Source organism: Macaca mulatta, chromosome 20 (genome assembly GCF_049350105.2).
Source record: "Macaca mulatta isolate MMU2019108-1 chromosome 20, T2T-MMU8v2.0, whole genome shotgun sequence".
NCBI classification, from domain to species: Eukaryota; Metazoa; Chordata; class Mammalia; order Primates; family Cercopithecidae; genus Macaca; species Macaca mulatta.
This window is the reverse complement of record NC_133425.1, coordinates 69,679,619-69,705,207: the sequence shown is the minus strand read 5'-3', so window position 1 is coordinate 69,705,207 and position 25,589 is coordinate 69,679,619. Positions and strand designations below refer to the sequence as shown.

Genomic DNA, 25,589 nt, shown 5'->3' with positions numbered 1-25,589 from the left:
TACGCCTGTAATCCCAGCACTTTGGGAGGCCAAGGCGGGCGTTCACGAGGTCAGGAGATCGAGACCATCCTGGCTGACACAGTGAAACCCTGTCTCTACTAAAAAATAGAAAAAGTTAGCTGGGCGTGGTGGTGGGCACCTGTAGTCCCAGCTACTTGGGAGGCTGAGGCAGGAGAATGACATGAACCTGGGAGGCGGAGCTTGCAGTGAGCTAAGATTATGCCACTGCACTCCAGCCTGAGCGACAGAGCGAGACTGTCTCAAAAAAAAAAAAAAAGAAAGAAAAAGAATAATAATAATAATATAGTTACCGAGTTCCAAATTAAAAAGATATGAAAGAGTCTCTAATGAAGAATTTCCCTCTGACCCTTGATGGGCTTTTTTTTTAAATGAATTTTTATGGGAAATTTCAAACTTTTAAAAGTGGATAGAAGTTGGGCACAGTGGCTTACACCTGTAATTCCATCACTTTGGGAGGCCGAGATGGGAGGATCACTGGAGCCCAGGAAGTCAAGACCAGCCTGGGCAACATGGCGAGACTAGAGACTGTGTCTCTACTAAATAAACCCGGCGAGAGTAGTGTGATGAGCCCCCATGTACCCATTATCCAGTTCTGGTCTTGTTTCATCTTTTTCCTGCTATCCCACTGAATTTGCCCTAATGGTAGATTTCCTTTAAAGCAGGGTGAAAGTCTGTCTTTTGCAGCTATTCCAATGCAGAACATTGCCTTTTTTTTTTTCTTTTTGAGATGGAGTTTCACTCTGGTACCCAGGCTGGAGTGCAGTGTCACGATCTCGGCTCACTTCAACCTCCGCCTCTCAGATTCAAGCGATTCTCCTGCCTCAGCCTCCCAAGTAGCTGGGATTACAGGCTTCTACCATCACAACTGGCTAATTTTTGTATTTTTGGTAGAAACGGGGCTTCGCCATTTTGGCCAGACTGCTCTTGAACTCCTGACCTACAGTGATCCGCCCACCTTGGCCCCAAAGTACTACGGTTACAGACGTGAGCCACCATGCCCAGCTCAGAACATTACCTTTTATTAAAATCTCTGTGGCTGCCATTTAAGAGCGTTTCCACTCACACTGATCCCTTCGAGATTATTATCTGTAGCTACATTTTACTTGCTATTCTATGCTGCTTTCCTTTCTAACCAGTATCTTTTTTCCTTAGTCTTTATACCAAGTATTTTGCAGCTGTATCCTGTAATTCTACCAAGGTTTCTTCTTTGTGATAAATGGCCACTTGGCTCGTCTTTAAAAAAATCTCTTTCAGCTGGGCACAGTGGCTCACGCCTATAATCCCAGCACTTTGGGAGGCTGAGGTGGGCAGATCACTTGAGGTCAGGAGTTCGAAACCAGCTTGGCCATCATGGTGAAACCCCGTCTCTACTAAAAATACAAAAAATTAGCTAGGCATGGTGGTGCATGCCTGTAATCCGAGCTACTTGGCAGGCTGAGGCAGGAGAATCGCTTGAACCTGGGAGGCAGTGGTTGCAGTGAGCTGAGATCGTGCCACCGCACTCCAACCTGGGCGACAGAGTGAGACTCCATCTCAAAAAAAAAATTTTTTTTCAAGAGATTTTCTGAAAGGAGAGGGAGTAAAAAAGTAGAGGGGTTGAAAGTGGTTTAATTCCTTAAAGGTGAGAACTCTATTTGGGTTTGTTGTTATTGCTCAGAGCCTCTGTTGAGTTCCCTTCTGAGGAGGATGCCAGAATTAGAGACTCTGGAGATCATGAAGTTGGTGAATTGCCCAGAGACCTTCACACCAGACATGAGATGCATCATGGGCGAGTCTCCTGCAGTGCAGGGCTACTTTGTCCTGGCAGGAATGAACTCTGCTGGCCTTTCATTTGGTGGAGGAGCCGGAAAGTAAGTCTTTCTCCCTCAGAGTCAGCTGTGAACATAAGTCAGCTTGCTGGGTCTCTTCCCTTCTAGAATTGTTGTTAATATGATGTGTGGTATATTTAATCTAGTATGTTAAGACTAATAAGAAGATACATGTAATTTTGGAGTTGTCCCCTGCATAGGAGACTCCCCATGTTCCAGAAATGTCATCTGGCAAAATGTTTTTGCAACTCATCTTTTGGAGTTAGCCACAGATCCTGTGGGATATTCTTTTATACTTTTTCAGTTGTAACAAATATTGGTCATTTGAGTGTGTATTTGAGTTTGGTAGACAAGTATGTTGATTGAGGTAGGTATCTGAACTAGGTAATACACGGTTTGTTTTTTAGACAGAGTCTTCCTCTGTCGCCCAGGCTGGAATGCAGTGACATGATCTCGGCTCACTGCAACCTCCACTTCCTGGGTTCAGGCTATTCTCCTGCCTTAGCCTCCCGAGTAGCTGGGATTACAGGCGTGTGCCAGCACACCTGGCTAATTTTTGTATTTTTAGTAGAGACAGAGTTTCTCCACGTTGGTCAGGCTGGTCTCGAACTCCTGACCTCAGGTGATCCATCTGCCTTGGCCTCCCAGAGTGCTGGGATTACAGGCGTGAGCCACCTGGCTCATGTTGAAACTTTTTTTTTTTTTGGTAGAGACGGAGTCTTACTATGTTGCCCAGGTTGGTCTCAAACTCCTGACTTCAAGCAATCCCCTGCTTTAGCCTCCCAAAGTTGTGGGATTACAGGCATCAGCCAATGTGTCTGGCCAGCTTATATGTTAAATACCTCCTAGGGAATCTTATCATCTGGGGTAAAATCCTCATAGTAGTCTTTTCAGAGCAGTACACAGACCCATGTTCGTTTCTTCCAGAAAAGTTAAGGAAATTGCCCAAAACCATTCAGCTGGTCTGTGGCAATTTAGGGTCTTTTGATTCTATTAGTTCTCAATTTGTAGAAATTAGTTTTATCTTCTCAAATCTCAGACCTGAGCCCCAACAAGTGCCCTTTGTCTATATAGGTACCTTGCTGAATGGATGGTACATGGTTATCCCTCAGAAAACGTTTGGGAATTGGACCTGAAACGTTTTGGAGCCCTCCAGAGCAGCCGTACCTTTCTGCGCCACCGGGTCATGGAAGTCATGCGTAAGTGAAGCATTATCACAGTTGCTCCTAGTTGCAGGTATCTTCCCGGTGGTCCGTGTTGTCATTCAGAAGGAGCAAAGTTTTCCTCAGTTCTTTAACAAGCACTTTGAGTTGGGCATCTGATTTGACTGTTTCAGGCCTGAGTAAGGGGCTTTAAGCACCTGGTGATATATACATAACGTTTTCTTCAGTGCATTGGACCTTGTTTCCTTCTGGGAACAAGAAAGTAGAACAGGATTTACAGATGGTACATAGCAGCTTCCTAAATATTCTAAGCAATGCATTCTTCCCAGTTTGCCTTGAGAGCCCCTATGTCGAAGTGAATGCTTTCTCACTCCCACATTTTTTTTTTCGAGAAAATGCTTTCTCGTTCCCCACTTAGTTTTTTCTTTCCAAGTCAGAGAATTTTTCCACGTTATTCTCAGAGCTTCAGGCTTCCGTGAGTGACTTTCATCGTTAATCCACCCTACAGCAGCGAGATTGGGAACCACTTCTCATATAAATACAAAACATACATTCCTGCTCTCACTCCCTTGTTCTCACCCTGCTGCAACTTTGAAGGATTGGCCACTTCATCTTAATTTGTTATTCTACCTTGATCTCTGATTTATTTTCTAGGAAACCCTTAGAAAGCTTTTGTATCAGGAATTGAACCAAACCATGTGGGTTCAAGTTGTAATTTCATTTTCCTGTACTGAGGAGCTGTTCTCAGACTTTGCCAAATGATATCTAAATATTTTGGATATACTTATGCTCAGCACTAAGTTTCTGTGTTGGCTGTGACCACCATTCTTGGCTACAAGTAAACTGTTAGTTTGGTAGTTGAACAACATTGATGGTGAGGACTCTGGATGGCCTTTAATGCCTGAGTGCTCACTTTTGGCCTGGGAAGAGGATGTACATCCATGGAGATGAAGGACCTAACAGCGATATGTTTAACTGCCAAGGTTCTTTAATTTTAGCAAATACTTTGGTTAAAATGTTGAACTTGGCTGGGCGTGGTGGCTCATGCCTGTAATCCCAGCACTGGGGGATGCTGAGGGAGGCAGATCACTTGAGGTCAGGAGTTTGAGACCAGCCTAGACAATGTAGCAAAACTCTGTCTGTACTAAAACCAAAACCAAAAAATTAGCCGTGCATAGTGGCACACACCTAAAATCCCAGCTACTTGGGAGGCTGAGGTAGGCGAATCACCTGGGGAAGTTGAGGCTGTAGTGAGCTATGACGGCGCCACTGCATACTCCAGTCTGGGCAGTGGGACTGAGACCCTGTCTCAAAAAAATAAAAAATGAAAGTTTTTTTTTTTTTTTAGAGGTGAACTATTATAAGCCTAGATTTCCCCACCCATCGTTACTTTGGAACCTGTGCAAATCATAATTGAGCTTGAGCTTCTCCTTGGTGATATGACACTTTTGGTAACCTTCTCCAATTCTCGTGAAATAGAAATGGCAGGCACATAGAAAATGGGGAAGGTGCCAGGCGCGGTGGCTTATGCCTGTAATCCCAGCACTTTGGGAGGCCGAGGTGGGCGGATCACTTGAGGTCAGGAAGTCTAGCCTGACCAACATGGCGAAACCCTGTCTCTACTAAAAATATAAAAATGTAGCCAGGTGTGGTGGTACGTGCCTGTGATCCCAGCTACTTGGCAGGCTGAGGCAGGACAATCACTTGAACCTGGGAGGCGGAGGTTGCAGTGAGCCAATATCGTACCACTGCACTCTAGCCTGGGCGATAGAGTGAGACTCTGTCTCAAAAAAAAAAAAAAAAAAAAAAGAAAAGAAAATGGGGAAGGTAGAACCTAAAGTACCAGGATATGGACAGATTGTCACCATGCAGAGAACCCCACCTGGCTTCCTTCTGTCTCCCAACCTCCCCCAGCCTTGATGTACCTTTTGTTTGGAATGCTGTGAGATCAGGTCTTCTCTTTGCAAGGGACCATAGATCACACTTTTCTGGCTTTTTTTACTTCTTGTTGTTGAAGATTGGACATTAAGGGAAATGAATTCCCCCCCACCCCGGCCCGAGACAGTCTTGCTCTATTGCCCAGGCTGGAGTGCAGTGGCACAATTTCGGCTCACTGCAACCTCTGCCTCCTGGGTTCAAGCAATTCTCCTGCTTCAGCCTCCCGAGTGGCTGGTATTACAGGTGCCTGCCACCATGCTTGGCTAATTTATGTATTTTTAGTAGAGACAGGGTTTCACCATGTTGGCCAGGCTGATCTCGAACTCCTGACCTCATGATCTGCCCTCCTTGAACTCCCAAAGTGCTGGGTTTACAGACATGAGCCACCGCACCTGGCCTAAGAGAAACGAATACTGACCCTAGCTTTGTTGTGTGAATAATGTCATTGGTACAATAGAATGTAACTTCTCAGATTTCAAAGCCACCTAATCAAGCTACAATACATAACCTTTCACTTGAGGAGTAAGTTATCAGGGAGGAAATGTCTATCATAGGTCTGAGATCCTAACACAGGCACGATGAAGAATTGAGTGCTGTTTTTTCGCACTTTGTTACCACCTGTGTCCCACTTAGTAACCTTCATCTCTGCTATGAAGCTTAGCAAGGTTTAGGACCCTGACTTTTCTCCCAACTAATGTGGAATGCTGAATGTGAGTACAGGCCGTGTCATGCCGTGACACGTAGCTCTGTACCTCCAGGGAGGGACGACAGCAGCTTGTCAGGATTGTCTTTCCTTCTGGAGCATGCCTGATACACTCGGTAATTTTGAAAATTAGACTCCATTAGCCTGGAAATTGGGCTGGGCACAGTGGCTCACACTTGTAATCCCAGCACTCGGGAGGCCGGGGCAGGCAGATCACCTGAGGTCAGGAGTTTGAGACCAGCCTGACCAACATGGAGAAACCCCATCTCTACTAAAAATACAAAAAATTAGCCTGGCACGGTGGCGCGTGCCTGTAATCCCATCTACTTGGGAGGCTGAGGCTGGAGAATCGCTTAAACCTAGGAGGCGGAGGTTGCGGTGAGCCGAGATTGTGCCACTGCACTCCAGTCTGGGCAACAAGAGCAAAACTCCATCTCCAAAAAAAAAAAAAAAAAAAAAGACTACGTTAGCCTGGAAAGCTCTTTTGAATAGAAACAACTTCAGAGTCTAGTGGATATTGGCTACTCAGGTCGCGAATCTGTGTCTTGGGCTTTGATAGACTACTCTTGTCTGTCTAGCTTTGATGTATGATCTGAAGGTTCCCCGCTGGGACTTCCAGACCGGTAGGCAGTTACGCACCTCTCCTCTCTATGACCGGCTGGATGCACAGGGAGCCAGGTGGATGGAGAAACACGGATTTGAGAGGCCAAAGTACTTTGTTCCCCCTGACAAGGGTAAGAAGTCACATTCTCATTTTTGCTCTTTTTTTTTTTTTTTGTACTGGGAATTAATAAAATGTATTTTCAAGTGCATAAGCTAGAATGTGTTACAGAAGAATAAGAACCACCTGGACTACACTAAACTCTACAGGGAGACTCTCCAGTGTAAGTTCCCTCATTTTCTTTCCACCTTGTGATTTTTCCATTCCGTAGACCTCCTGGCATTGGAGCAGAGCAAGACTTTCTATAAGCCAGATTGGTTTGACATCGTGGAGTCTGAAGTCAAGTGCTGTAAGGAAGCTGTGTGTGTCATTGACATGTCCTCTTTCACAAAGTTTGAGATAACAGTAAGTATTTGGGAACCAAAATAATGGATTAGGAAACTGCATATTTATTGAATGCCTTTTGTTTTTCTTCTTCAAAACTGATTCCTGAGTGGGTGCAGTGGCTCATGCTTGTTTTCCCAGCACTTTGGGAGGCCAAGGGGGCATGGATCACCTGAGGTCAGGAGTTCAAGACCAGCCTGGCCAAGATGGTGAAAGCCCGTTTCTACTAAAAATACAAAAATTAAGGCCAGGAGTGGTGGCTCACACCTGTAATCCCAGCAGTTTGGGAGGCCAAGATGGCAGATCACCTGAGATCAGGAGTTCAAGACCAGCCTGGCCAACGTGGCGAAACCGTCTCTACCAAAAATACAAAAAATTAGCCAGGCGTGGTGGCGGGCACTTGTAATCCCAGCTACTTGGGAGGCTGAGGCAGGAGAATTGCTTGAAACCAGGAGATGGAGGCTGCAGTGAGCTGAGATTGCACCGTGGCACTCCAGCCTGGGTGATAAGAACGAATGTCTCAAAAAAAAAAAAAAGAAAGAAAAAGCCGGGCGTGGTGGCGGGCGCTTATAATCCCAGCTAGTAGGGAGGCTGAGGCAGGAGAATCACATGAACCCAGGAGGTGGTAGTTGCAGTGAGCTGAGATTGTGCCACGGCACTCAGCCTGGGCAACAGAGTGAGACTCCATCTAAAAAATAACACAAAAACAAAAAACTGATTTCTTAAGAATTCTGGTATATTTTTGTGTTTCATCTGTATCGTAACATTTTTCTGAAATTTTAGCTCCTTGTTTCAGATTTTTGATTTGCTAGAGAGGCCTGTTTATCATAAGAATCAATAGCTAGCATTGCCTGGAGCTTCTTGCAGTGGAGTACGTCTGCAAATGTTGTCACGTGGGAATTGGCTGATTGAATTTTCTCAGTGAGGTTCATTGCTGGTGGGGCCATGTGGCCCAGCCAGGTGCTCTCACGCTCACTCTCTCTTGTTTCATTCCCTAACCCTGCAGTCCACTGGGGATCAGGCATTAGAAGTTCTACAGTACCTCTTTTCCAATGACCTGGATGTGCCTGTGGGCCACATTGTGCATACCGGCATGCTCAACGAGGGTGGAGGGTATGAAAATGACTGCAGCATAGCACGACTGAACAAGCGCAGGTGAGATGAGCTGCCGTCGTCTCTGCTCCCTCCAACACATTGATTCCTTAGGGGTACTGTAGCAGAGGCTTTCAGGAGCTTCTCCAGGAACCATAAATCCCAGGGACTAAGAATCATTACATGAAATCAAAACCAGTTTATTAACAGTCCTAAACAAAAAGAAATCACCAGGAGGAAAATTTTAAAAAGCCCACCAGATTATGTACCCTAGTGGGAGAAGATGCCTTGTCTTTTTTTTTTTTTTTTTTTGGAGACAGGGTCTGACTTTGTCACCCAGGCTGGAGTGCAGTGATGCGATCATGGATCCCTGCAGCCTCCACCTCCTGGGCTCAAGTGATCCTCCCACCTCAGCTTTCTAAGTAGCTGGGACCACAGGTACCACCACCACACCCAGCCAATTTTTGTGTGTTTTGTAGAGATAGGATTTTGCCACATTGCCCAGGCTGGTCTTGAACACCTGAGCTCAAGCAATCCGCCCACCTTGGCCTCCCAAAGTGCTGGGATTACAGGCCTGAGCCACTGTGCCTAGCCGATGTCTTACGTTAATAAATCTGTATAATTTCTTGGCACTAACAGGAAGCTAGAATTTTGTTTTGTTGTTAGGTGGTATATCCTAGAATGGTGCTACTGGCCTTCTGTGAAAGCTAAGAAATCTTTTCCTAGTGTTTGCCTCATTGCTTTGAAACTAAATAAGATTTGATTGTTTCTTGATCCTTTTTCTACTGCCTGCTTTTGATCATTTTGGGGTCTCACTTTTCAGTTTCTTCATGATCTCTCCAACCGACCAGCAGGTCCACTGTTGGGCTTGGCTTAAGAAACACATGCCGAAAGACAGCAACCTGCTCCTGGAGGACGTCACCTGGAAGTACACAGGTACGGGGGCCTCAGGCTCTGCCACGTGGAAAAGGCCAGCAGATGCAGATATGTCTTCCACGTTTGCCTTCTTTACATTTGACCCTCAAAAATGAACATTAGAGTTAGCATAGAAGAGGCTCTCTGGTCATAGGAAATTGATCTCTAGGGCGCAGTGGCTCACGCCTGTAATCCCAGCACTTTTGGAGGCCGAGGTGGGCAGATCACTAGGTCAGGAGTTCAAGACCAGCTTGGCCTATATGGTGAAACCCCATCTCTACTAAAAATACAAAAATTAGCTGGGCATGGTGGCACATGCCTATAGTCCCGGCTACTTGGGAGGCTGAAGCAGAAGAATCACTTGAATCTGGGAGGCAGAGGTTGCAGTGAGCCCAGATCGCACCACTGCACTCCATCCTAGACAAGTGAGACTCCGTCTCAAAAAAAAAAAAAAGAAAAGAAAATTGAAGGCTGGACACAGTGGCTTACACCTGTAATCCCAGCACTTTGGGAGGCCAAGGTGGGCGGATCATGAGGTTGGGAGTTCAAGACCAGCCTGGCCAACATGATGAAACCCCATCTCTACTAAAAATACAAAAATTAGCTGGACATGGTGCACGCCTATAGTCCCAGCTACTTGGAAGGCTGAGGCAGGAGAATCGTTTGAGTCTGGGAGGCGATGGTTGCAGTGAGCCGAGATCATGCCATTGTACTGTAGCCTGGGCAACAGAGCAAGACTTTGTCTCAAAAAAAAAAAAAAGTAGATTTCTAAGACTTTTTTTTTTTTTTTTTGAGACTGGATCTTGCTCTGTTGCCCAAGCTGGAATGTAGTTGCACCATCGTAACTCACTGCAGCGTCAACCTCCTGGGCTCAAGCAGTCCTCCCACCTCAGCCTCCAGAGTAGCTGGAACCACAGGCACATGCCACTGCACCCAACTAATTTTTAATTATATTTATTTATTTATGTATTTGTTTGTTTATTTTGAGATGGAGTCTCACTCTGTTGCCCAGGCTGGAATGCAGTGGTGCGATCCCCCCTCACTGCAACCTCTACCTCCTGGGTTCAAGCGATTCTCCTACCACAGCCTCCTGAGTAGCTGAGATTACAGGCACATGCCACCATGCCAATTTTTTTTTTTTTTTTTTTTGAGGCAGAGTGTTGCTCTGTCGCCCAGGCTGGAGTGCAGTGGTGTGATCTCGGCTCACTGAAAGCTCTGCCTTCCAGTTTCACGCCATTCTCCTGCCTCAGCCTCCCAAGTAGCTGGGACTACAGGCACCCACCACCACGCCCAGCTAATTTTTTGTATTTTTAGTAGAGACGGGGTTTCACCATGTTAGCCAGGATGGTCTCAATCTCCTGACCTCGTGATCCACCCACCTCGGCCTCCCAAAGTGCTGGGATTACAGGCGTGAGTTATTTTTTATATTTTTGGTAGAGATGGGTTTCACCATGTTGGTAAGGCTGGTCACGAACTTCTGACCTCAGATAATCCACCCACCTTGGTCTCCTAAAGTGCTCAGATTACGGGCATGAGCCACCATGCCCAGCCCCTTCCTCTTTTTGTAGGTGAAGTGTGAAATGAGTTAGTGCTTTGGTTTCTATTTGTTTTGTTCACTGCTATATCCCCTACAGCTTGCATGTAGGAGGTCATTTATTTTTTGAATGAATGAGTAAATTTTAAAGTTTTTTTTTTTTTTTAATAAGTACCTAATTTTTCTTTTTTTTTTTTTTTTGAGACGGTGTCTTGCTCTCTCACCCAGGCTGGAGTGCAGTGGCGCAGTCTCGGCTCACTGCAAGCTCCACGTCCCATTCTCCTGCCGTAGCCTCCCAAGTAGCTGGGACTACAGGCTCCCGCCACCATGCCCGGCTAATTTTTTGTATTTTTAGTAGAGATGGGGTTTCACCGTGTTAGCCAGGATGGTATTGATCTCCTGACCTCGTGATCCGCCCCATCTCGGCCTCCCAAAGTGCTGGCATTACAGGCGTGAGCCACCGCGCCCAGCCATGAGTACCTAATTTTTAAGGATGACTTGGTTCCCTGATTTTCTCACCCTCAGCCGTCTCAACTTAACCCCTCCCGCCCTCCTACCTAACTGATCTTGCCCCTTGGCCCCACCAGCGTTTGCTCTCCCAGGCCCTCATTCTCAATTCCTTGTAGTAGCGAATATGATTTACGTCCTGCTCCTGGATTGGCATACTACAGAATGTTACTGAATAAAAGTCATGTTCTAGCCTGGCTTAGGATGGATGATGTGTAATTAGCACAAGCTGATATCCCAAACACCGGTGTCTGGAATAATGCTTTCCTTATGTAGTAAGCATTAGGATATCTTTGAAGTGGATTTAGCTTCTCCGAATTTAAAGTCCAGTTTTTGGTTGGGCAGATCTCCTCCGGGTACTGATTTGGGTTGGGGCTTCTTCCATCACTTAGCCGTGCTGGGAAAAGGAGGAGAACGGAAATTGTGTGGGCAGTTATGGCCAGCCGTGCTGCATTCACAGGCCCTGTTGGCAGAGGTGTATTCACCAGAATCGGGGTGCTTAGCATCCATCCTTGGAGTGCCTAAGCAAAGGGACATATTCCTGGTCTCAGCACCCAGGCCTGGCTATAGCTGAGCAAGTCTAGAGTAGACCTTTCCGATTGGCTCACCTGTTCAGCAGGAGAGCTGGACATCTCTTGTTCTTTTCCATTTAGCCCTCAATCTGATTGGCCCTCGAGCTGTGGATGTGCTGTCCGAGTTGTCCTATGCCCCTATGACTCCAGACCACTTCCCAAGCCTCTTTTGCAAGGTGAGTGCTGATAAAGTTCTGTTTTTAAATGGGTAGAGAATGTGTCTTTCATAGCGGTGGCAGCTCCCTGTTCTTACTATGGTGTTAACACCCACAAAGTGTGTCTTGGCTGGGTGAGGTGGCTCATGTCCCAGCACTTTAGGTGGCTAAGGCAGGTGGATCACCCAAGGTCAGGGGTTTGAGACCAGCCTGGCCAACATGGTGAGACCCTGTCTCTGTTAAAAATACAAAAATTAGCCAGGTGTGGTCACACACGCCTATAATCCCGGCTACTTGTGAGGCCGAGGCTCGGGAATCACTTGAACCTGGGAGGCAGAGGTTGCAGTGAGCCGAGAACACGCCACTGCACTCCACCTGGGTGACAGAGTGAGACTATGTCTCAAATAAAAGAGTGCGCTGGCCAGGTGCAGTGGCTCATGCCTGTAATCCCAGCACTCTGGGAGGCCGAGCTGGGCAGATCATGAAGTCAGGAGTTCAAGACCAGCCTGGCCAACTGGCAAAACCCCATCTCTACTAAAAATACAAAAATTAGTCGGATGTGGCGGTACATGCCTGTAATCCTAGCTACTCGGGATGCTGAGGCAGGAGAATCACTTGAACCTGGGAGGCGGAGGTTATAGTGAGCCGAGATCGTGCCATTGCACTCCAGCCTGGGCAATATATTGAGTGCGATTCTACCTCAAAAATAAATAATAAATAAATAAATACAAAAATACAAAAATTAGCCAGGCGTGGTGGTGCATGCCTGTGGTCCCAGCTACTCGGGAGGCTGAGGCAGGAGAATGGCTTGAACCTGGGAGGCAGATGTTGCAGCCATTGCACTCCAGGTTACTGCACAAGATTGCGCCATTGCACTCCAGGTTAAGTGACAGAGCAAGACTCTGTCTCAAAAAAAAAATGTGCTGCCCTTCATTAGCAAAGAAGTGACTGAGTATATTTATTTGTTGTTATTATTTTGAGGCAGTTTCACTCTTGTTGCACAGGCTGGCATGCAATAGTGAGATCTCGGCTCACTGCAACTTCCACTTCCCGGGTTCAGGCGATTCTCCTGTTTCAGCCTCCTGAGTAGCTGGGATTATAAGTGCCCACCACTATGCCCTGCTAATTTTTTGTATTTTTAGTAGAGACAGGGTTTCACCATGTTGGCCATCCTGGTCTCGAACTCCTGACCTCAGGTGATCCGCCCACCAAGGCCTCCCAAAGTGCTGGGATTACAGGTGTTAGCCACTGTGCCTGGCCTTATCTGTTTATTTTTTACACTCCAAGCTTTCCTTATTTGATAAGCATTAGGATATCTTTGAAGTGGATTTAGGTTCTCTAAATGTAAAGTCTGTATGCTTTTTGGTTTCTGTAACACTGGATCAAAATTTGAAGTTACAGGATTATGACGCACACAAAAATGCCTGTCGAAGTTAGGTCCCTTCTCTCCATGCGGTGTGGTCTCTTTTCTGTACACAGAGTAACTTCTGTGTCTGTGGCATCTTCAGAGAAGAAATGGCGTAGGTGAATCTCTGAACTTCTTACATAATTTTCTTTCCTGTAAGTGGCTACCAGAGCTGAGTGAAACAAACTGTAATCGAATGAAAGCAATGACAACAGAATCCTCCCCAGGAAGCAGCTGATTAGAGACAGCCAAACGGACAGACATCTTGGCAACTCTTGGAAGTTCACCCAAAGTTGGTAACACCTACAAATTGTTTCACAGTTTTCCTTCTCCGAGGCAAAGTGAAGCAACAGAAAACTCTCCACTGTTAGCTGTCAGTGGACCCCTCCCAGTGTTCGCTCTCCTGCTTGGAAGAGTGACCCGTATGCTCAACACCCGGCGAGTGCCACATCCTGTCAGCCTCCTATGGAAGCACTTCACTTCAGTGCTGTCTGGGACTTTCCACTTTCCTTTATAGGAACGGTGATTGCATCAGTGGCCGCTGTTAGGGAACTGAGCATCTATGTAACATGTCCTGAGAATCAGAAGCCCGTCTTTGACCCCAGGATAGCAGATGAATCATGTCTGTGGGCATCCGGCATCATCTTTTGTATGGCAGGTGGCCGGGGTTTGTCTGTTGAGTCCCCCAGAGAAGACACTCGCCTTGTCCTCATTGTGCCTGCAACCCCCAACTAACACAAGGACCTGGCAAAGAGGAATATTTTGTGCTTGTCAAAGACTTCCCTCCACTCTCCACCATCAGCTTGGCTAAAACTCCTGAGATGGTAACAGTAGCAAGTAGAGGTGTCACAGAGGCAGTGCTCCATTCTCAGTGCCTCAGGACCTGGAAATTCACCGCTTTCAGGATGAAATTCTTGCCTTGGCGTCTGTTTCACTCAACAGTAAGCAGAGGGTGCAGCACTAATGAAAGGTTTCCCCAGGCGTCCCACCTTAACAAGCAATGTGAGTGCCCAGGCTGACTGCTAACTTTGTCCCTGCAGGAGATGAGCGTGGGCTATGCAAATGGGATCCGGGTGATGAGCATGACGCACACAGGAGAGCCAGGATTCATGCTGTACATCCCCATAGAGGTGAGAGGGCACCCTTCCCTTCTTCCCACGACCACTGTGGGGTGCCGGCACTCCCGGCATTCACCAGCACTGGCAGGTTTGGAGAGCTGTATCTGATTGGGCCTTGGGAACTGAGTTAGGCTGCATTGAAGAGATTTGACCATTTTTAACTAAGTTATATAAGTTTTTTTGAATAGGTAATACATTTAAAAAGTCTTTGGCGCCATCTGATCAGTTCTCACCAACTGTCACCAATAATATTAGTATTTAATATGGCACTTGAGATTTGTATGCATATTGCAAGCAAATTTATAATTAATTTTTTTTTTTTGAGACACAGTCTCACTCTGTTGCCCAGGGTGGAGTGCAATGGCATGACCATGGCTCACTGCAGCCTCGACCTCCTGGGCTCAAGCCACCCTCCCACCTCAGCCTCCCGAGTAGCTGGGACTGTAGGCATGTGTCACCATACCTGGCTAATTTTTGTAATTTTTTGTAGAGACGGATTTTGCCATGTCACTCAGGCTGGTCTCAAACTCCTGACCTCAGGTGATACACCCACCTTGTCCTCCCAAAGTGCTGGGATTATAGGTGTGAGCCACCATACCCAGCCAAGCCCCCTTTTTAAAAACAGAAATTGAAGCATACTGCTATTCGTCATCCTGGGTTTTTTTTTTTTTCACTTCACAATTTTTTTTGTTTTGATTGAGACAGAGTCTCACTCTGTCACCTAGGCTGGAGTATAGCGGCATAATTTCAGTTCACTGCAACCTTTGCCTCCCAGGTTCGAGTGATTCTTCCACCTCAGCCTCCCAGGTAGTTGAGATTACAGGTGCACACCACCATGTCTGGCTGAATTTTGTATTTTTAGTAGAGATGGGGCTTCACCATGTTGCCCAGGCTTATCTCCAATTCCTGACCTCAAGTGGTCCACACACCTCGGCCTCCCAAAGTGCTGGGATTACAGGCGTGAGCCACTGCACCCAGCGTCACTTCACAATTTGTCTTAGAGCTCTTTCTTTGTTGGTACCTAAAGAAAAAGAGCTTCCTTGTTCTTCTTTTCTTTATTTTTTAACAGTGGCATAGCATTCCATTCATTCATTCATTCCATTCATTCTAATTCATTCCGATACTAATAGACATTTATGATAATTCTAGTCTTTTGCTGTTATAAAAAGGTCTGCAGGCTGAGTTCAGTCTAATCATATGCAAATAGTAATAGTTTCTTCTTTTTCCACAATCTTTTCTTTCTTTTTTTTTTTTTGAGATGAAGTCTCACTCTTATGCCCCAGGCTGGAGTGCAGTGGCGCAATCTAGGCTCACCGCAACCTCCGCCTCCCGGGTTCAAGCGATTCTCCTGCCTCAGCCTCCCGAGTAGCTGGGATTACAGGGCGTGCCACCACACCCAACTAATTTTTGTATTTTTAGTAGAGACGGGGTTTCACCATGTTGGCCAGGCTGGTTGTGAACTCCTAACCTTAGATGATCCGCCCACCTCGGTCTCCCAAAGTGCTGGGATTACAGGCATGAGCTGCCACGCCCGGCCCACAGTCTTTCTTCCCATAATTTCCTTCCTTCCTTTGTCCTATTGTGACAGGTAGCAATGATTGTAGGCATGCTTGTTTTCTTCTTGATGTTAGTCATATTACTTTTAGTGATAGGTTTTCTCTTAAATTTTTTGTTGTTGTTGTTGTTGTTGTTGTTTGTTTTTTGTTTTTTTTGAGACGGAGTCTCGCTCTGTCGCCCAGGCTGGAGTGCGGTGGCCGGATCTCAGCTCACTGCAAGCTCCGCCTCCCGGGTTCACGCCATTCTCCTGCCTCAGCCTCCCGAGTAGCTGGGACTACAGGCACCCACCACCTCGCCCAGCTATTTTTTTGTATTTTTTTAGTAGAGACGGGGTTTCACCGTGTTAGCCAGGATGGTCTCGATCTCCTGACCTCGTGATCCACCCGTTTCGGCCTCCCAAAGTGCTGGGATTACAGGCTTGAGCCACCGCGCCCGGCCTAAATTTTTTTTTTTTTTTGGTGAGATAAGGCATTGCTCTATCACCCAGACTGGCTTATTGCAGCTTGACCTCCCAGGCTGAAGTGATCCTCCTGCCTCAGCCTCCTGAATAGCTGGGACTACAGGCATGTACCAACATCCCCAGCTAATTTTTTAATTTTATTTTTGTAGAGGCAGGGTCTTGCTATGTTGCCTAGGCTGGTCTCAGATTCCTGGACTCTAGTGATCCTCTCGCCTCAGCCTCCCGAAGTGTTGAGATTACACGTGTGAGCCACTGCCCCGACCTTATTTACTACTATTTTTTAGTGCAGTGGCGTGATCATAGCTGACTGCAGCCTTCAACCTCTGGGCTCAAGCAGTCCTCCCACCTCAGCTTCCTGAGTAGGTAGGACCACAGGTGCCCAGCTATTTTGTTTTTTAAATTTATTGTTTAGACAGAGTCTCCCATTGTCACCCAGGCTGGAGTGCAGTGGCACTATCTCGGCTCACTGCAAGCTCTGCCTCCCAGGTTCAAACGATTCTCCTGCCTCAGCCTCCTGAGTAGCTGGGACTACAGGCGCCCGCCACCACACCTGGCTAATTTTTTGTATTTTTAGTAGAGACAGGGTTTCACCGTGTTGGCCAGGATGGTCTCGATCTCCTGACCTCGTGATCTGCCTGCCTTGGCCTCCCAAAGTGCTAGGATTACAGGCATGAGCCACCGCACCCGGCCTATTTTTTATTTTTTTATAGCAATGAGAGTCTGCATATGTTGCCCAGGCTGGACTCTAACTCTAGCCTCAAATGATCTTCTCATCTCAGCCTCCCAGAGTGTTGGGATTACCGGCATGAGCCACTGTGTCCAGCCCTCTTTTAACTATTTGAGCCACTGTGCCCGACCCTTTTTAAATTATTAAAGCACAGATATATCAGCGCATGAAATTTCATCTGCTTTTCCACACTCAGAAGTATTACAACAATATGAAGATGAAGAGATTGTTCAAGACTTGGGAAGAGTTTAAACAGATGCAGCTGCCATGGTTGGCCTGTGCAGACATGTTGATTCTGAAGTGCCACCCAGTGGTTCAGGTGTTGTCACCTAGATGCTTGTGGTCACACCTCATCAGGAAGGGGAGGCTCTGTGGCTCTGGCAGCTTCATCCTTGCTTGGAGGCCTTGGTTTCGGCTTTCTGATTTCCCTGAGCTGTTCCCTTTCTTATGATTTTTCATGAGTCAAAGAGATTATTTGTGCCACTCTTGGGTTCTCTATAAGCTGGCTTTTGTCCGGGAAGCTTATGTTTGTCTCTTTGAGAAAAGGTCTTCCAAAACATGGGGGCACATGGCAGATTCTCGTTTTGTTCACACTAAATCTCTGGTATTTTGTGAGAAGAATGAGTGAATGGTGGAGACCCACTCTTCTCTTTGATTTTGCCAACATTAGTCATGTAGTTGGATCTGGCCCAACGCTTGTCACCTGGTTACCTCTTTCTTCCTTGGCCATCCTCTTAGCTAAAGAACCGGGGATTGAGCTTGAGGTGGGAGAGCACCACGCTCCCCGGAGACGCCAGCTCTGTCTTCTCCTCATTCTGCCGCGTTCTGTGGGTCTCCTGCACCCACCTTGGCTGATTCAGGTGTTTCCCTTATACACATACCACAGGCAAGTGTTGCATGCAATAGCTTGGATTCCTTTTTTCCACATTTAAAGTTGTCTTCCGGGCACAGTGGTTCATGCCTGTAATTCCAGCACTTTGGGAAGCAAAGGTGGGCGAATCACCTGAGGTCAGGAGTGCTAGAGCAGCCTGGTCAACATGGCGAAACCTCGTCTCTACTAAAAATACAAAAAGTAGCCGGGTGTGGTGGCAGGCGCCTATAATCTCAGCTACTCAGGAGGCTGAGGCAGGAGAATCACTTGAACCCGGGAGGTGGAAGTTGCATTGAGCCAAGATAGCACCACTTCACTCCAGCCTGGGCGGAAGAGCAAAACTCTGTCTCAAAAATAAAATTAAAAAAAAAAAAAGAAATAAAATGAAGTAAAATAATTGATCGTAGTGGTCTGTTTGGTAGATGCGTGTTCAGCTACAGTGGTGCAGTTTATAGAAACATACTGCGCTAGGATAAAGAACTGCAGTATTACTGAAGCTGGTTCTTTGCTGTGTCTTGCTTTCGATTTCATTTTATAGTTTTTAAAGCAAACAGTGTAGTCTCATTTTTGTTGGACTTTAAACTTAACAGTGTATGTTCAGACAGGGATTTAATATTTGCCTTCAGTTTGGAAAACCTTCTGTTCACTGATCTGATAATGTACATGTTTCTGAAACCAAGAAAAGAGCAACTTGAGAGCCTGAATGCTATGGCACACGAGCAGGCGAGCCCTGCCTTCCTGGCTCCCCCACCGTCATCCGATGTGTGCACACGTCTCGAGTTACGTGTGAGAGCTGGGCCTCACAGCTTGGGCCAGCACATGAGGGCATGACAGTGGTTGGGAAACTGGAGCAAAAGAACAAAGCCAGAATCAGATGAAGACCCTGGAGCATTAGTGGACTGTTTTAGAAATGATGATGAGACTGGCCATTTACCAAATGGTGAGAGTGCTTCTACAAATTATTATGTAAAAGTTGCTGTGTGCTAGAATTACCACACAAGACATTTTAGAGAGGTAAAAAGACATGGATCCTGCTGTCATGGAGCTTAAGTCCAGGCTGGGGTGACCCCAGCTCATCACTCCTGGACTATGCCCTAAGTGTGTCAAGGATGAGACATCCTGGGAGTTTTATACGCCTCCTCTCTTGTCCATGTTAATAGTGTGAGCCATCAGCTCTTCCAGACATGCTTCATGCTTAATTCTGAAGGTCTACTGCTTACTAACTTTCCATCTCTTCCTATAGTACGCCCTGCATGTGTACAATGAAGTGATGAGTGTTGGCCAGAAATACGGAATCCGGAATGCTGGGTATTATGCTCTTCGCAGTCTCCGAATTGAGAAGTTTTTTGCCTTCTGGGGTCAGGATATAAATAACCTCACCACACCCCTGGAATGTGGACGAGAGTCTCGGGTGAAATTAGAAAAGGTACTGTGTTTATCCAGACTCCACTTTCACTCAGCTTTCTGAGTAGTGAATCTGCACTAAACTAGGAAGAAGAACTGATATGAGAGGAAAAAGGAAAAAGATTGAGGCCTTGATGTTAGCATCAGGTAAATGAGAACGAAAACTTTATAGGGTAAAATATCTTCAAATGAAAACATAATAATGGTGGCTCATGCCTGAATCCCAGAACTTTGGGAGGCTGAGGCAGGCGGATCACCTGAGGTCAGGAGTTCAAGACCAGCCTGGCCAACATGGTGAAACCCGTCTCTACTAAAAATACAAAAAGTAGGCTGGGTGCAGTGGCTCATGCCTGTAATCCCAACACTTTGGGAAGCCGAGGCGGGCAGGTGGATCATTAGGTCAGGAGATTGAGATCATCCTGGCTAACATGGTGAAACCCCGTCTCTACTAAAAATACAAAAAATTAGCTGGGCATGGTGGCGGGTGCCTGTAGTCCCAAGTTACTTGGAGGCTGAGGCAGGAGAATGGCGTGAACCTGGGAGGCAAAAAAACAAAACAAAACAAAGCAAAACAAAAAAATACGAAAAATAGCCAGCGTGGTGGTCGGCACCTGTAGTTCCAGCTACTCGGGAGGCTGAGGCAGGAGAATCACCTGAACCTAGCAGGTGGAGGTTGCAGTGAGCCAAGATTGCACCACTGCACTCCAGCCTGGGTGATAAAGCAAGACTCCGTCTCAAAAAAAAGAAAACATAATAAATAGACAATGCTTGGTCAGATGCAGTGGCTCACAACTGTAATCCTAGCACTTTGGGGAGGCCAAGGCAGGAGGATCACTTGAGCTCAGCCTGGGCAATACAGCAAGACCTCGTCTCTGTATTAAAATTAAAAAACAACAAACAAAAAAACCCACTTATTTCTAGTACTTTCTGGGAGGCTCTTCCGAGTTAATTATGGTGATGCATTAATATGCCACGAATATTTGTACAAACTAGTTATCTTTTGGTCAGCTGCCTAATTTTTGTGGGCTTTTTCTTTTGTTTTTGATTTTGAGGTGGGGTCTTTTTCTGTCACCCAGGTTGGAGTGCAGGGGCGCAATGTTGGCTCACTGCAGTGCCCTCACATGTTCAGGTGATTCTCCCACTTCAGCCTCCCAAGTAGCTGGGACCATAGACGTGTCACCACACCCAGCTAATTTTTTGTATTTTGGTAAAGACAGTTTTGCCACATTGGCCAAGGTGGTCTCGAACTCCTGAGCTCAGGTGATCCGCCCTCCTTGGCCTCCCAAAGTGCTGGGATTACAGATGTGAGACACCACACCCGGCCTAATTTTTTTGGTTTTTTTGTTTTGGGCAGATCACCTGAGGTCACGAGTTCGAGACCAGCCTGGCCAACATGGTGAAACCCCATCTCTAGTAAAAATTAGCTGGGCGTGGTGGTAGGCACCTGTAATCCCAGCTACTCGGGAGGATGAGACGTGAGAATTGCCTGAACCTGGGAGGAAGAGGGTCCAGTGAGCTGAGATCATGCCACTACACTCCTACCTGAGTGACAGAGCAAGGCTTCATCTCCAAAAAAAAAAAAAAGTAATAACTCATTTTGGGAAATATAAAAAAGGAAACTAAAATCACCCACATTTTGTCTATTTAAAGATAATCACTATTTTTTTTTTCTTCTTTTCTTGAGACAGAGCTTCATTCTTGTTGCCCAGGCTGGAGTGCAATGGCATGATTTTTGGCTCACTGCAACCTCTGCCTCCTGGCTTCAAGTGATTCTCCTGCCTCAGCCTCCCAAGTAGCTGGGATTTCAGGCATGTGCCACCACGCCCAGCTAATTTTGTATTTTTTTTTTTTTTTTCAGTAGAGATGGGGTTTCTCCAAGTTGGTCAGGCTGGTCTTGAACTCCTGACCTCAGGAGATCCGCCCGCCTCGGCCTCCCAAAGTGCTGGGGTTACAGGCGTGAGCCGCCGCAACTGGCCAATATAAAAAACATTCTTCTAAAGTACTGTACTGATAGGGTATTTTATTAAGTGAGTGAGTTTTTTTCCTAAATGTTTTTGTTCTATCTGGTCTTGTGACTTTATGTTTATAAAATAGGCAACAAAATGTGTACCTCTGTTGTTACAAAAATTACCAAGCGGTCTTTTATATTTCACATGCAGTTTTTCACATGGTGGAAATCACACCATTTCCCAAAAGCTGGCAGGGTTGTGGTTGGAGGCGGCTGTGCCCCTCTCTGTGTCATTGCTGTGACACCAGGGGACCCTTCCCACGGTGCTGCTTTCTGTGCCGAGGGTCTGAGTGTCGCTGGATGACTTGGCAGTTCCTTTCTTTCTTAGGGCATGGATTTCATTGGTCGTGATGCCCTCCTGCTGCAGAAGCAGAATGGAGTGTATAAACGCCTCACCATGTTCATCCTGGACGACCATGACACAGACCTAGACCTTTGGCCTTGGTGGGGAGAGCCCATTTACCGGAATGGGCAGTACGTTGGCAAGACCACCAGCAGTGCCTACAGCTACAGCCTAGAGCGCCACGTTTGCCTGGGCTTTGTTCACAACTTTTCCGAGGACACGGGGGAAGAGCAGGTGGTGACAGCGGATTTCATCAACCGGGGAGAGTATGAGATTGACATCGCGGGATACCGCTTCCAGGCCAAGGCCAAGCTCTACCCCGTCGCCTCCCTCTTCACCCAGAAGCGCCGAAAGGATGACATGGAGCTGAGTGACTTACATGGGAAGTGATGCCAGGGCAACCTCACCTTCTCCCCATCATCTTGTCCTGGAGCGGGCGTCTCCTTGGAGCTTTTCTTCCTTCTGCCTCCGTTCCTCTTATGGAGCTTTTGCCTCCCATCTCTCATCTCCTTGATATAATTTTGAACTTGACCTACTTTAAAAATTTTTGCTCTGCAGCCTTCCTTGTCCTTCCACCTCCTCCTCCTAATAGTCACTCTGGACTCTTTTTCCCTTCCCACCCCCACTCAGCTTTCATGGTGGCAGGAGGTGTGTCTGACAGGCAGGACAGAAACAAGCTCCACTGTGGACATGAGTGACGGTGACAGCTGCTTTCAAATTCTGCATCTCAAAGCAGAGCAAGCTGGGGTGGTGCAGGCCTCGGGGCACGAGTCCCTCTCCCTTGGGTTGCATTTTCTTGGAGCAGCCTATTTATTCTGCTGGGGTTGCCGTGTGTCGGATGCAGCCCTGAGGGGCAGCTCGTTCTCCTGTTCCGCTGTGCTGTGGGCTGGCACTCGATACCTCTGGCAAGAGGATGATCATCTACCTCACTGATGAGAGGCATCGCACAGACGTTCTCTGGTCTGTAGTGGAGATAAGCAGTTAACCGGGCACCACCCTCATCCTCCCTGCAGAAGCTGTTAGCAGACCTTTGGGCCAGGGCAGCCTCCCTATAATTTTCTTCATCTCTTGCTGATCTCTATAATAAGGTTGCTTTTTCTTTCTTAGTTGAGTAAGCAAGTAAGCCACAGTGGTTGAAAGGGAAAAACCATGTTGCCTTGTGCGTTGCTTTTCCTAGTCAAAAGGGTCTGACCTGAGAATGTCCCCGCCGCAGTGACGCTGAGTGGTCTGCTGTGGAAACGCTGCTGCTTTTCTCTCAGCTGTCCAAAGTTCAGCCGTCCCTCCCTCGTCTTCTCCCAGTGTGCCTGACTTTGTCAGGCCAGCCTCACCTGTCCCCTTCACAGTTGGCCCATCAAGTCATGTTTCTCTCCTTTTAGAACAGGGAGGGAAACGGATCAGGTGTGTTGTCCTGGGCCCTTCAACCTTGTGGGCCGTGCTGAGTTCCAGAGAGCTGCCAGAACTCTGGGTTTGACTCTCCAGCACAGAGCAGAGCTCCGCAGAGGTGACCCACATTAGTCCACTGAGAGTTCTGAGTCCAAGGTGTACGTTGCATAAGGCTAGAGACTGCTTTTCCTCCTTTCACCCCAGGCTCTTTGTTTCCCTCCACCCACCCTTCCATATCCTCTGGAAGACGACGTGCGTGCCCAGGAGTGCCCTGCACTTCCAGGCAGTGTCTCTGTTTTCCCAAGGTGAAACTTAGATATCAGCAGTCCAGTCTCAACACTTCATTTTCCCCTTGCATATCAACTGCCCTAATCTGACTTTTTTTAAGTGCGAACAAACTGCTATAAAACATTTTGGTTAGCTAAACTCTAACCTTTGGTGTACTGGTATCTTGGAAGCATTAGCTCTGTTAGGTCTATAAGTGTATTAAGGGAGATCCTTCCATTTCATTAGAGCAGCTTAAAATGCTCAGGTGTCTGCCTTCTCTGGTGTTTCTTTGGGATCTCTGTTTACCCACTTAGGCTGGCTCCTTCTAGACATTTCTTGCCATTTCCCCAACTAGACCACTCCTAGTGATTACTGACTTTAGTGTCCACCTTTTTGGACAGTTCTAGTTGGCTTATTAAAGGAGCATATGATGAGAATTCTGTTTGGGGGTCTAGTTGTCTTAGAGCAAGTGTGTACTTAACTAGCCGAGAGATGCTGCCTCTAGGCAGAGAGGAGGAGAGGAGGAAAGGTGTTGCCGGCTGGAGGGTCAACCAGTGAACAGCAGCTGTGAGTGCCTTGGGAGAGGAGGAACAGGCCCTTGGGCAGATGCAGGCATTACCAGCAGGGAGCAGACTTACCTCCGAAGATGGAGACGGTTGACTGGGAGCTGCAGGCCTCCCCTGCTCTTCCAGACACATAGCATTTGCACCCTTCCAAAGCCGTCTTTGTAAAGGAAAATGTATTTGTAATTGAATCCAGAATTTAGTTACACATAGACATAACTCTTCAACCTTAACTTTGGCAATACATTTGTGCTTTAACTGTTACATAGCAGTATCACCACTTACCAGGATCCAAATCGAAAGAATAAAAGCTGTCTCCGTAGTTTAAAATTGAATAGTGCGGCTGGGCGCAGTGGCTCAAGCCTGTAATCCCAGCACTTTGGGAGGCCGAGACGGACGGATCACGAGGTCAGGAGATCGAGACCATCCTGGCTAACCCGGTGAAACCCCGTCTCTAGTAAAAAATACAAAAAAATAGCCAGGCGAGGTGGCGGGTGCCTGTAGTCTAAGCTACTCGGGAGGCTGAGGCAGGAGAATGGTGTAAACCCGGGAGGCGGAGCTTGCAGTGAGCCGAGATCCGGCCACTGCACTCCAGTCTCGGCGACAGAGCAAGACTCCGTCTCAAAAAAAAAATAAATAAATAAATAAATAAAATAAAATAAAATAAAATTGAATAGTGCCATCATCACAGTGTATTAGTCAAATAGAAGCTTCATCAGAAGTGTATCCCACATAGAGTTTTAAGACTTGGATTCTCGGCCGGGCACGGTGGCTCACGCTTGTAATCCCAGCGCTTTGGGAGGCCGAGGCGGGCGGATCACGAGGTCAGGAGATCAAGACCACAGTGAAACCCCGTCTCTTACTAAGAATACAAAAAATAAGCCGGGCGCCGTGGCGGGCGCCTGTAGTCCCCGCTACTCAGGAGGCTGAGGCAGGAGAATGGTGTGAACCCGGGAGGCGGAGCTTGCAGTAAGCCGAGGTTGAGATCGCGCCACTGCACTCCAGCCTGGGCTACTGAGCAAGACTCTGTCTCAAAAAAAAAAAAAAAAAAAAAACTTGGATTCTCTTCTGCCCTTATTAATCTCCAACTAATTACTAGAGATTGACACGTTTTTAATTAGCTGTCCTTTCTAAGAAGTCAGGAAATCTGATGCTGTGTCCAAAATTATGTACTGTTTGTTGAACTAGAACCCTGGCCTCCTGTTAAATGACGTCTGTTACCCGCTCTGAGCAACAGAGTGCTTGTCTTGCTAGGAGAGGAGGATGGAGGGGTGAGCACTCAGGCTGTCAGTTGAAACACCTTGTCCGTGAATAGGGTCATACTCCTAAGACTGACAGGGTGCTGATCTTCTAGGACATCACTTGTTTATTGAGTGCCCCAAACATACAGCTTTGTAGCACTTCAGAGTTCATCCTTGAAGTCTCTCCTGGTTCATTCAAATATAGGCTGTGTGAGTCTGGTGGTTTTCTGTAATTGGTCTAATGTGAGCTCTTTGAACAGACAGATCTGACAGTGAATGACTCCCCTGCTTCTGGCATAATTGCTTTGCCTCTGTCTAGTGTCCAAGCCTCTTAGCTGGTCAAGAGGAGAGGGCAGCATAACTTCCTGACCATCAGTGTCAGACATCGGAGCATTCTGGACTCCTGAGAGGCAGTGGCCTCTTAAGTGAACAGGGGGGGGCCAGTAGATGCCCCAGATGCAGAGCCATGGCTGCAAATCCAGCAGGAATAAGGAGGGACAACCACAGCGTCCTCATCTGTGTGTCATTTCCAAGGGTTTGCCTTGTGTCTCAGCTCATTCTGGGGAGCCTGTTTGTCTTCTCTCCCTAGAGATTTGAAGGATTCTGGACTCTTGTACTTGGCTGTACTTGTACGTGACTGTACTTGGCTTTATGGAGTTGGGTGCTTTTTTCTCTCTGCAATTACCTGTCATAGCATTTTGTGCTCACCATGGAGGACGGTCTCTGCCTTCTCTTGTCGGTGTATGCCATCTGAACCTAGGAACACAACGTGTATTGGCATAAACAGAT

At 47.0% G+C, this 25,589-nt stretch overlaps 1 protein-coding gene and 1 long non-coding RNA gene across 18 annotated transcripts in view; one reads left to right on the top strand and one right to left on the bottom strand.

The window, feature by feature from the left end:
• The window catches only part of PDPR (pyruvate dehydrogenase phosphatase regulatory subunit), a 45,210-nt gene extending 23,307 nt beyond the window's left edge, over positions 1–21,903 (top strand). For 4 of the 7 annotated variants that reach the window (XM_077984626.1, XM_028841610.2, XM_077984625.1 and 1 more), the window contains 10 exons: positions 1,679–1,871; positions 2,904–3,028; positions 6,212–6,367; positions 6,566–6,699; positions 7,685–7,833; positions 8,594–8,706; positions 11,380–11,474; positions 13,899–13,988; positions 18,835–19,017; positions 21,332–21,903. In XM_077984626.1, the coding sequence (XP_077840752.1) occupies positions 1,679–1,871; positions 2,904–3,028; positions 6,212–6,367; positions 6,566–6,699; positions 7,685–7,833; positions 8,594–8,706; positions 11,380–11,474; positions 13,899–13,988; positions 18,835–19,017; positions 21,332–21,736 (1,643 nt within the window). In that variant the 3' untranslated portion in view covers positions 21,737–21,903. Of the gene's footprint in view, positions 1–1,678; positions 1,872–2,903; positions 3,029–6,211; positions 6,368–6,565; positions 6,700–7,684; positions 7,834–8,593; positions 8,707–11,379; positions 11,475–13,898; positions 13,989–18,834; positions 19,201–20,907; positions 21,105–21,331 lie in introns of those variants that run through there. The other 3 variants (XM_077984628.1, XM_077984627.1, XR_013411176.1) reach the window with 2 other exon arrangements.
• Positions 14,448–25,589, bottom strand: part of LOC144337720 (uncharacterized) — a 23,769-nt gene continuing 12,627 nt past the window's right edge. For 7 of the 11 annotated variants that reach the window (XR_013411187.1, XR_013411182.1, XR_013411183.1 and 4 more), the window contains 3 exons: positions 25,509–25,556; positions 23,635–23,719; positions 20,996–22,308 (listed from right to left, as the gene is read on the bottom strand). This is a non-coding gene — a long non-coding RNA (uncharacterized LOC144337720). Of the gene's footprint in view, positions 15,261–20,995; positions 22,309–23,634; positions 23,720–24,574; positions 25,557–25,589 lie in introns of those variants that run through there. The other 4 variants (XR_013411192.1, XR_013411191.1, XR_013411190.1 and 1 more) reach the window with 3 other exon arrangements.